Source organism: Cygnus olor, chromosome 7 (assembly GCF_009769625.2).
Source record: "Cygnus olor isolate bCygOlo1 chromosome 7, bCygOlo1.pri.v2, whole genome shotgun sequence".
NCBI lineage: Eukaryota > Metazoa > Chordata > Aves > Anseriformes > Anatidae > Cygnus > Cygnus olor.
In genome coordinates, this window is record NC_049175.1 from 30,788,234 (window position 1) to 30,800,598 (window position 12,365).

The 12,365-nt window shown below is 41.9% G+C and overlaps 1 protein-coding gene across 2 annotated transcripts in view; it reads right to left on the reverse strand.

Moving 5' to 3' along the window:
* Positions 1-103: 103 nt before the first annotated feature.
* SHTN1 (shootin 1) overlaps positions 104-12,365 on the reverse strand; it is a 61,700-nt gene continuing 49,438 nt past the window's right edge. For both annotated transcript variants that reach the window (XM_040563922.1, XM_040563921.1), the window contains 3 exons: positions 11,204-11,324; positions 10,123-10,306; positions 104-2,061 (listed from right to left, as the gene is read on the reverse strand). In XM_040563922.1, the coding sequence (XP_040419856.1) occupies positions 1,848-2,061; positions 10,123-10,306; positions 11,204-11,324 (519 nt within the window). In that variant the 3' untranslated portion in view covers positions 104-1,847. The remainder of the gene's footprint in view (positions 2,062-10,122; positions 10,307-11,203; positions 11,325-12,365) is intronic.

Below are 12,365 nucleotides of genomic sequence, written 5' to 3' on the forward strand. Positions count from 1 at the left end.
CAAACCCCAAATGTAGGGCACAAAGCTGTAATTTGCATCAATAGGAAGCCTGCTTCAGTCTGAGGCAGGGAATAACAAGTCAACTTCACAAGGTCTGGGAAACTTGTCAGTAGTCTTTTTAATAAGCAACAGTGAAAAGATAAATAAATAATTTATATCGTAGGTAACAAATAGTTTAAAAGAATTTTTTGAAACTTCTGGTTTTGAATAATTTGAAAATTTGAACATATAATACAGCAGTAGTAATTTGAGGAAAAATACATATATAAAATGTTGCATTTAAAATTCAGTGTAACAGATACATAAGTGAAAAATTAACCACCAAAACCACCGCTGCCCTCCAGAAAGCAAGGTATCAAATAAGGAGACAAATTTCCCTAAGTTTAGGAATTAAACATATTCAGTAATTAGATCAAATCCAAGATTTTTCTTAGCAAACATGCAAAACCACCAAAAAAGATGTGAAACTACCACATTCGTTACTATCATTTTATTTTTAGGAAAAGCACCAGACAGCTGCATGCAGAGCCAAACTAACAAACTCAGAACATTCATCCTTCAATACTATCAATGTTTCAATTCATTAAATAAAAAATAACCCAAGTGCATTCAGGTACGTGACCACCCAATTTTCAGTTACACCGATCTTCCTTAGGTAAATCCCTGATTACATTTGTTTGTTCATTATAAAAGAATGCGATACCACGTTGGATTTAAAAAGAAACTACAATGGCAGGTGAACTGGCAGTGCAGCAGATCAGTTAGGTACCTATCTCACTGTCTTCATAGGGAATAAGGGCTGAGGGAAAGTGGGATTTGTGTTACCAAATACAGAAATCTAGCAGAAATCTAGAGTGTTACCAAATGAAGATCTTAATGCCACCACTCCGTACTAGGTTCAAAGCAAAGGCGTCTGTATTAATGCTACTGGGTTTTACCGGGGAGTTCTCAAAAACGTTGATTCCAAAGTCCACACTCACGGGAGCCTAGGATAACTTACTTTTTGCAGCAGCACATGCAGATTCCAGCTGCATCAGTACCAAACTGCTACATCAGACAAAAACCAAAAAAAAAAAATCAAAAAAAAAAAACCAGGAGATAAATCCTCCTTTGAAGAGGTGCTAATCCAAATAAGAGCACCAGTCTCTATCCACAAACTTCTGCCGTTGGCTGTTGTTACCAGAAGTCTTGGTACCAAAGAGACATGCCGCACTGCCTCTGCTTTTCAGTCTGTGGGCTAGCTCTCTGCTGGGGAAACTGAAACAGAAGTGTTACGCTTGTGCTTTCAATTTCATCAAAGTGGCCTGTGTGGAGAAGGCAGAAAGGAGACCTACAAGACCTTGTTTTAGGTAGGTATCAAAGTATTCCTAAAGCAACGTGTCTAAAACCTGTTTGTTTGTGGTTTTTTTTTTTTTAATAATACCCCTGTACTAAAGCTGAGGTGAGTGTAATCACCTTCGTAAGGTCTAACCCAAAGCCTGACCAATTCAAGAGGGATGCAAGGGGCTTCCGGCAAGCTTTGGAATGGTCCTTTAACGAAGGATCTTCTCAATAAAAGAATAATTTAAAAAGCCTTTTTCAAACACAGTTTTAAGAAAAAGGAAGGTTAACAGTCAATATCTAAGAAAACATTAACCATACCTGCAAAACTAAAATGGGAAAGGGAGTTTGAGTGATACATAGTTGTTTAACACTAATGCTTGTAACAAAGCTGCATACAAAAGACCATTTCAACCTGCATTACTGAAAACTTTGGAGCACAGACTGTAGCCCCTAGTAACACACCTAAGCAATTTACATGTCCAGATAATGATTCCCCAAAGTTACGGCCTTTTTCAGAACAGGTTTCAACAGTTAGAACTGTCGTCTATCTCTTTTATTTTCTCTACGTTAGTTTCTTTCGGCAGTGGCTTGCTTTTTTCTTCTTTCGTTTTGTTCTGATGCGGTGTGTTTTCAGACATCCGATCCCCACCGGTGGCAACAGGATCTAAAACTACAATGGATTCTGTCCCTTTTTCACTACTAGAAGCTTTTCTTGTAGATTCCATATGACTAGGTGATCTAAAGGAAAAAGAATAAATACATGAATACAGATAACAATTCACATATTTAGGAGAAACAATATAAATATACAGAAAAGCATTTCTATTATTAGTAGCATATGTGACCAGAATTGGTCCACTAGCCTAGTGAACAGATTATAAATCTATTACACATTACAGCCCCTACATACAGGTAGCAGTGCACAAAACGCAACATTCACATTTCCTGAATCAATTAAGCCAGCCCTGTAAGATATTTAACAGTAGAAACAAACTTAGACTATGAAAGAGTAATTTTAAAGATAATCTTAAGAATTTCTTTTCACTCTGCTCATCTCAGAGCTGCATTTAGGTTGCCCATGTCCAACACAGCAGTTGCACCCAGCGAAAATGCTACCAGTTTCTGTCACCTAGAGGCTACTGGTCCTGCAGCCTGGAAGAACACGGCTTCTTCTCCACGCCTGCATCCCCGAGCAGCTTGCACAGGCGCTCACTAGCCTGCACCCTACTGCATGACAGGGAGCTAGAGGCAGCACAACCAGATTTTCTGCTGCAGCTCAGCACCAACAGGCTGCCAGTGGTCTCACTGGGAGTGAGTGCAAACCATTTCTGAAAATTCACCACTGGATTTGCTGAAATACAGAGGGGCTTTAGACCTACGTTCCCTACTTCAGAACGGGGCTGTCTCGATTGCTTGCAGCACAAGTTCTTGCAGAAGAAAAGCCCCCTGAGCGAGGAAGGAAAGGTCAGAGGCACCAGGGTTATTTGTTGAGGCTGGCATGAACACAAAAAGCATTTGTTTATATTCAAAAGCTTTGTACTAGTGTTGAAAATGTGCAGGTAAACCCTTAGATTAGCCAGAATACACCAACGCAGAGCAAGGCAAACACAGGGAAAGCCTGACCTGAACGTGTCACAAGCCAGGGCGTTCCCCACGCCACCTGCAGGCTGCCCGCAGGACCCGCCTTGCCATTCGGGCAGGCAGACAGCTTACACGCGTGGGCTTACAGTTGCCCTTCCTCATGGTTTCAGGGCACGTCGGCCCTGTATACCTGTGGGCACGTAACCCGATGTGCTCGGAGATACTCCGCAGGGCAGTGACACCTGCACACTCAGCACCTCTTCAGACAGGTAGGGCCTTACGCTGTGGTAGGGGTACAGGACACGTCTGCACTGACGCGGCTACAGCCACCGAAACGGAGAGGTGCAGAAACCTTAGCGTAGACAGGTCCTACACGGGCACGTGGTTCAGCTCTCATGGGAAGCCGAACTGAAGAGTTGCTGAATGCAACCGTATTTAGTAGTTCAGAGGGTTTTTTTTGTTTAATTATAATTTTTCATGCTTACTCATAAGGAATGACCTTCCATACTGCTAAGATAACACTCTTGAAAGGAAAAAGTAGAATCAACTGGAGGCCAAAGAAAGAAATTCATCTAGTGGATCCATCTGCTGTGAACTGCCCTTTATTGTGACAGTCTTTGTCCTAGAGAAAACGACAAAGAGAAAAGAGGTCACCCCACTCAACAACTGGAGCATGGGGTTGAGAGTGTGCTGGCTCTCTCTACCTGAGTGGGAGAGGGTAAACGTACAGGTTAAAAATACGTAAATGATCACAGAAACCACAGTCGCTGCGCTTTCCATTTCAGAAAGAATTTACTCAGTTTGCTGCTGAGATGTACTGGATGTATCAAATGAAATTCCACGTTCAAGCTTTAATTACAAGAATTGTCTCTTAACATTAGAACTTTGGTATAAGTTAATTAATTCAGAAATTGGCGCTAATAGATACAGTTTCAGGCTCATTTGATTATCATCAGAAGCTAGTGATTTCATACGGCAAATAATGCTTATTTTATGCAAAAGTTGCCAATCATTCCGGAAAATACAAGGTGGAGTATTTTGAATGTTACAGCAAATTAAACTTTTTAAAGCAGTGTAACCAGAAGAGAGTTATTTTAAAAAGTGCTACCTCTGAAAAGCTGATTGCCCAACACTATAAAAATGGTCAAAGCCATAAATGCCAAGTTCATTTTTATTTCACTTTGGAGGTAACTATCTTTCAAATCCCAACAGCTGGACTATTTAATACAATCTGGTGAATCAAAGTATAATTCTTCACTGGGCTCACAGTGGGGAGTCTGCATTAGTGTATGGCAGCATTCCAACAACTGATGCACAGCCAAGCGCTCTGAAGTCTGTTTCAGTTATAACAAAAATGGATAAAACGGCAATCATATTTACCACCTTCAAAGGACAGAAAAATGAAAGATGTCGATATAAAGTAGTTTAATGGAGAAAACCAGTGATTAAATCAGCGTTTCAAGCATAAAAATAAGAATTACTATTCAGACTTGGTTGTACTAGCATTCCCTTCTTCAAATCCTTTACACTGTTGCAGCACCAGCCTGACAGTGCTCCTGTTAGAGCTGAGGTATTGTTAAAATTATTAACCCTATTTATCAGGTATTCATAGCTCCTTTTCTATAGTTGTCAAGAGCAGAATGCAGGCATAATAAAGTTTCAGTGCAAGAATGAACATAATTTTGGAGCCCTCTTTCAAAAAAAAACTGTTTTTGCTGCTACAAATAAAGCTTGCAAAAGCAATTAGTATAGATGGAGTTAGCCACAGTGCTGAACAATTACAAATTTGTCCAGCCAAGGTAGCTCTATCGAGCTCTATACAAAACTCTTCCCTCATTAAGATTGTTGACGTTGTTATCAGTACTCCTGTTACTTGTCCAGCTATAGATTTAAGCCAGAAACTGAGACCCTGGTTCTATGGTACTCATTCATACATAAAAATATATGCAGGCTTACAAACAATTATGACTAAATACAAAATTCTGTACTGTGAAATCCAGATTTGGATAATAAATGCATTTGAGATCAACTGTATAGGATATGCAAAGTCCCATGCAGCTTTGAGAAGGGCTGCTTGTGATGTAAGAGTATCAAAAGCATTATTTTCCATTCACACAGTTACAGAAGATGTAAAAATAGAGGGTTATGACCAACGGGCTACCTGTGAACTCGTGCTGCTGTGCCTTTTGTAAATAATTTATAGTAAGAGAACAAAAGGACAAACTAAGGATTGGATTGTCAACTGAGACCTGGATTTCCTTTGTTTTCTCGGGTTAATATTATAACCTTAGTATTATTTAACCTTGCTTGGTGCTCTATTCATGAAATCATTGAACATATTTCCATCAGAAACCAGAACTTCATGTAAGTTTCACCAACATTTTTTGAATGAAGTCTCATCCAATTTCCTAGCAATGTGCAAAAGCAGAAGGCTAAAGGAAACCATTCAAAGAAAACACTGTAGGAAAATCTGTTTTTTACACCATATATAGAAAATAGCGGCAAAAATCCTTTTCAGCAAAGACTGGTTTTGCAAGTACACCGTTAAGCACGTGGAACTGGAGGCTGGTACTCTGCCTGGAACCTAGGCTAGCATGAGGTAATTTCGGATAGAAAAGCCAACATTAGCATGCCATCAAATCAGTACTCTGCCTTTCAGCAAGGTCCCTACTGAAATACCTGTAATCTCTCTTCAAAGCCAAGCTGCTTTTAAACCCCAAATAAAACGCAACCAGAGCTGTTCCTCACTGCCCAAAAGATGAGATTCGAGGCATTAAGTTAATTTGTCACTTGCTCACCACCAGCTGCATCTTCAATAAAGCTTAAAAACCGGGGCTACGTGCCAACCGCAGCTTGTTATCTGGCTAAGTGCCGCCCGCCTTGACCCCACCGTTCCTGTTTTCCTACAAGATCCCCATAGCTGAAGACAAACACCGCTCGTGCAACAAAGCACTTACACTTACTACAAGGAACAGTGGAAACGCTCATCTCCACCAGCCTCTGACCTGGTGCAGCACCACAGGGCACTGCTCCAGACTCTGCTCACCCCACCACCACCCCAGGAGCCTGCCAGACACCAGCAGTTGGTTTTGTCCTCCTCAAAAACTTGCACTGAGAATAAAAGCTGAAGATGTGTTTATTAAATATTTCGGGATTTTTAACACAGCATCGGAATGCGAGAGGCCCAAAAGCTGAAACCAAACACTGGTAAGGAATACACCCATTACAAGCCTGAAAACTCTTAGAGGAACAACAACAAAAAAATCCATCCATTTGTCAAATGCAAGTTGCCGGGACACAAACAATGACACTAGTGAACAAGCCTGTTGGTTCCCTCCTACGACAGGGTATAATGCTAGGTATTTCTGAAGGAAGCACAAGGAACTTTCTCCATTTCAGGAATGCCTCTGCTAAACCCAGCTGAGTAGAAGTGGTCAACACAGCAGTGAACAGAATGTGTTTGTAGATCTTTAGTATGGCAGATCAAGTCGGGGCAATTGTTCCTATTTTAGGTACTTTTTGGAAAATGCTCAAAAAGATTGGCAAATTAATTTCTGTGGTGAATCTTGAAGAGCTTCTGCCTGCGCTGAGAGTTGGAGCACACGGAGAGTACAGTCTAAGAAACGTGTGTGATGGGAGCTTTTACAGCTCTTAAAACCAAGGAGATCCCAAACTTCCAGAACATCCCATTGTTTTCTTCCTGTGTTGTTCAAACTAAATTGCCCATGCTTGAGCTGCCCTGGAAAACCTTTGTAGTTCTGCCTAGCTGGGGCTGAGCTGCTTCCCGCCGAGCTGGTAGGTGGTTCAGGGCTACTAAGATTACAGCCAGGAGGAGGACGACAAATCCTTTAATTGTATAAAATCATGAGATTAAGACTAGCCCTCTCTGTGGTTCCCTCTGTTAACGGAGATCTCTGGTGCCCAGAAACAAAATGTTTACAAAATTCGGGGGGGGAGGAACAGAAAAAAACAACAACCTAGGGGCAGAGCCAGACACACCTTTCCCTTCTGTGTCTGCACACCGCGGGGAGTCACGGAAGCTCCCTATGCTCCCGAGGGAGCTAAATTGTCACCTTGCTCTTCTCAGCAATTGTCACAGAATTACACTCACGCTGGGTTAAACGTTTGGGAAGAGATTTGTAGAGGAAGTTACCTGAATACGGAGGTAAGGCCTCAATTTCCCGATAGGACACACATTGTTTGCGTCTTCCCCCTCGCCACCACCTGAGCTATACTGCACACATTCCAAGTCAGCTGCGTTGGCTGCAGGCCTTTCTTCTAGCAATGGCCTGTCCTGAAGTACCGCACAGCCTTGTGGTCCAACCCTACGTTTTTCTTCTGAATTAATTTCTGTGGCCGAAGTGTCATCAATCAGTTTTGTTACCCGGAAATTTCCGAATCCACCTCCACTTGTTCACGTTACAGCTTTTTTCCACAACCCCTCCTTCGGCAACTAACTTCAGCGGCTGGCTGGTGCCTTGCGAGCACTTCACCCCTCCAAGAACCGCCCTGTGTGGGGCGTCCTGCTTCAGCCACAGACCAAATTCCGCTCTCACACTGCTGTTTAGGTTAGGTTGCCACTGACCTGGGGGGCACACCAGGGTTTTACTCAATGAGCTGACTTCTGAGTATTGTTCACAGACTTATTTTCAAGGCCGTGTCTTTTTCAAACACGTGCCCTTCCTTCTCCAGGAGGACAGGTGTGCTTAGCTGTAACTCAAAGTGAATAAAGATGAACAGGGCTGTTAGCATTTAACGATCTGTGTTACTCCTTCAGATTACAAGGCTTAGTAAACGGACAGTGTAGCAAATAGAAATATCTCATGAATAACTACCTATAAGGTTTTGTATAAGAAGCTGTACTTTAACATCTTGCTGAACAAAAAAGAGTAAATACTGCACTGGAAGAGCCCCCTGGTAACTGTGAGACGTGCAATCCTCTGCGGTGCTGTAACGGTTTGTTTAGCTGCTGAGAACAGCGGAAGGAGGTCCCACCTTTGTCAGACTTCAAGGAATTGCAAATGATGAGACAGCCGCACTGTTTTACCTCGGTTTGAATAAGGAGAAGTTCCACAACAAATCCTTGCTATGCCTTTGTCACTACGGGTATCTGCTGAAAGCTGCACACTGCTTCGTTAACACAGGCAACTTTAGGGAATAGTGCGGCGCAAGAAGAACAGTTTTCCCAACCAGTGAATCCAGGGATCTGGTTTGTGCGCTGAAACCACTCCAGAACACAGATGAAAGCATAACAAATAGGACAACAGGGAGATTTGCACTGCTGATCCAACCTGAACTGCTTGCACAGATGCCCCAGTCTAGAAAGCTGCCTAATTAGAACTCTAAGTTGTCAGACGTGTTAGACAAATGAACTTCCTTCTGACGGCTGCTTCAAACGAGCCACATTTCAACACAGCACTACGCACCCTGGAGTCGGGAGGCAGCCCCTACTAACCTCTGCTACAAACAGTACCCAGGAGAAAAAGAAAAGTAATTGCACTGCAACACGGTGTGAAGCATCTTGGTTATTTCCACTCCTCCCTGCTAGCCCAGCAGATGCATGTGAGAGCCCCAGCACCTCCTCTCATTGGAAAACCATCCTCAGTGATGAACCTTTCCAATTAAGCAGGTTTACACCAGTGACGTGGTGCAAAGAAGCCCTTCAGCACTGCGAAATCTGGCCCTTCACATTTGTTTTAATGCTTTAAACAGACAAATTAAAGTGAAACGCGTCTTTTAGGATGTCACTGAATAGGCAAGCTGAGAAATAAATTGAGCTTCACATATGCTTTTATAACACATAACAACTGTGACTGTCAACACAAGATCCTTTTCACTGTCAATTCACCACGCATTCTGCAAGACCTTGGGGCCTGCAATTATTTCATTTCCTTTCTTGTAAATGCAATTTGCACTTAGTTTGGTGGAAAAAAAGGTAGACTAAAGATGGTAGGAGCTGCTGTGTTTTCTGATTAAGGTTATCTGTTCAAAATTGTCAAAATCCACAAACTACAAACAGTATTTTCAGGAACCACCTCACCTTTCTGTCAGGGTGAACCTTTCTGGCAGTTCAAGAAAATGCAATGGCATCATTCCTGTCAAATTACCTGTTGAACAAATCTTCTTTCTGATTAAATTAAAACAAAGATCATCTTTCTTCTAAAGATACTTTAATGAAATAAAAGGGGAAAATACGTATGATTGGAAAAAGCAGTCTGCTTTTAGAACTCTGTGAATTAAGTAAGACTGCAGGGCATAAGAAGGAAATTGGGCTCTATACATTCAAAATTAAATCATAAAGGTACTTAAGAGTGAAGTAAATATCAGTTCATAAAAATAGATGTGAACTGAATTTCCAGCTCATGTGTCGTGACTTACTCCTCTGAACTACGTAATGGGGACTTGCTAGAATTGATACTGGTGGTATTTTGTAACTGATAGAACAGGAAATAAGAGGTTTAATTAGCCAAGATTACAATATGCTGCTGGTCTGTCTCATCTCTTTCCTTCTCTTGAAGTGACAAACTGACAGACATCCTGGAACTGAAGCAAGCACACAGCCTCATTTCAAAAGCAGCTTGGTATTGTTACAAAGAAAGCCAATTCTCCACCGGATCTATCTGAAATAAGTACTTCTGAAGCAGGTTTAACTCTTTGATGCTTAACTAGCACCTTGGATCTTCGATCTGTTGTGACATTGTCTGTGCAAATACTGTACTAACTGCTTTTTTTTTTCCTCTGAATAATCTTTATCTTGAGATTTAAGAGTAACAGTCTTCATTCATTTTGATCCAACAAACTGCACAGCTGCATAGAGACCAATATGACTTAAATGATTCTCTTTTTGAAAAAACTGTGCTCAAGAACTTTTTTTTTCTTGGATCAAGAGTTAATTATATAATTTCCCTCTTCTCTTCAGGATATGGAAAAAACCTTCAACTTTGCTATCCCTCAAACTCTTGAGTTCTTTTTTTGTGGCAGAGAAGATGAACTTTTTTATGAGCAATGTTCACAGATTCTACAGGAAAAGAGCTTTTGTACATAGAATTCATCTCCTATCTCCAAGTGAGACTGTGAGTTATTTGAGGAGTCACTGATAAACAGCTATAGATAGTACATTTATCCTATTAACCAAAATTGATGTAAAATCACTTCCAGAACACATCAGCTAAACAGATCTGGTACTGAAATATACCTAGAAAACCATATGCTACTTACTGTAACGTAGCCTTGGAACCTGCGACACCTTTAAGCTGGTTAGAAACAGGACCTGAATCGGATACTTTGGTACTGAATTCTGTCTCCAGATCTTTCTTGTTCAACGCCGTTTGTGCAGCACTGGCTTCTGAACCTAGCACAGGCTCAGATTTTGATTCTGATGTGGCCAAGATTCCAGTGGGACCTAAAACCCAAAGAAAGTTTAATGCTTCTGTTGATTGCTCTAGAAACAACAGGTAAGAAGAACAGTATTCAAGTCACCTGCAGAAATCAAAACGGATTTTTTAAGAGCATGAACACACCCTATCTGCAGCTTCTCTTCTCTCAGCCTTAAAATTAAGCCTTTCTTGTTCCACTGTCACGGCCTGCTGTATTGACACTGTTGTGCACTCGATCCCCCTGCTTTCCGTGGCTCTACGTCCTGCTGTCAACACAGCACTATGAAGTCACTAATCATCAGTGCTCTCCCAGCCTGAAGTGCAGCTGGGGAGAGAGGTAGCCCACTTACAAAAGATATGTTCTTATACTAATGAGTAATCAGTGAACTGTCTACCTACAAAGTCCGAGCTAAAACCATTCACTGACATTAAAACCAGCCACATCTGCACGGACGATGGCATGGACTTACACTTGCACAGACGGCCTTTCTAGCCATGCAGAACATCAACAGTTTCTTAGAGATGGTGATACAGATATCTTAAAAACTGCAGAGCCCTTGCTCTGCAGAGGAGGTTAATTCAAAACAGCAGTCCTAACCCCATTGCTCTGGTTACCATTACTTTCCAGAACATTTTCACAGGAAGCTCAGGCTAGTAATGCTCCAGTAACACTGTCAGAGCTCCGTCAGGACAGAGGCATCTGTGCGTATGTGGCTGCATACACAGAAAATCCTGACAGAGGCATCTCTTGGAGAAAATGGGGGTGAAAAGCAACAGGCATAATGGGAACGTGAGTCAATGTAGAAGTAGGCAGGGCTCTCCATAATGGCTGAAACGGCAATGGTCTGGAAGAGAAAGTAAAGCTTCAAGAGTCACTTAATGCAGGGGTAGGAAGAGGCCTCTGAAGCAGTCAAGCCACTTACCGCCACTGTCCTGGTCAGTAGTCACTTTCCGGCGTCGCAGAACTCGTTCTAGCTCTGTTTCACCACTGTCCGTCTCAAGGGACTTCAAGCTTCGGGAACTAGTGGATTTGTTCAGTGTTTCCTATGGCAAGAAATAGGCATGAAGAGCTCTCTGAGTATATATTGAGCCCTGCCAAACACCCCATATGCCCAATGTGAGAACCTTTTAAACTCTGGGAAAACAACTACACCTCTAAATTAGAGTGCAAAGCTCTCCCTTTAGCACAACATCGTGGCCCTGGCTACTGTTCCTCCCCTTATCTGGGCTTTCCCTATCTGTGGATTAACCACACTTACCCACCTTAGGGGGTTGATACGAGGCTTAAAGATGCTGTGGATCACCAATGAACAAACTTCAGTGTTTGAGAGAACTACCACCCTCCTCCCTCTTAAAAGATCTTAAAACACTGTCCATTGCCTCTATTAGCAAAAAGCCACATATTTCACTGTTCCAGCATGTTTTGCACTTGAGTACATTTTTGTGTTGTGCTTGGGTGCGCACACATCTGAAGAAGTCATCACGTACTAGATGCAACTGCAACATTACTATATCCTATAATCTAGCTGATCTGGCATAAAATTGGGCCTATTTCCATATACTGGGTGGAAACTTAACTGCGCAGCGTGCTCCCTATCTGTGCAAACATACATATCTGAAAGCAACTTGAGCAACCGAGTTGCTCCAACTCTGCAATTTACAGAACATAAATGTTTTGTTTGTAACAATTATATGGAGGTCTACATGAAATGCATAATTAGCATAGTAACAACAAACGTTTACTCCATCACATCCCACCCCCATGTTTGTTGTCTGACTGTGCATAATGACTGGTCTCAAGAACAGACTGGAACTGGATTTTATATAGTATGTATATTGCAAATATCCTAAAGGGCTCACAAGCAGCAAGCTAGACGCAGAAGTACAGTGACTGTAGGTCTCTTTCTGCTTCCTCTGAAGTACATAATCAAGTCTCCCCTGATGTCAGTGGTACAGTGTCAAAGAAACAAAACAGCTATTAGGAAACGAAAGGACCTTCAGCAGGGCTGTTGAGTCCACACAGGTCCAAATAGCACACCATAGCAAACCATGGGTATACTTATGGAGTTCCATTTAAAACAACCT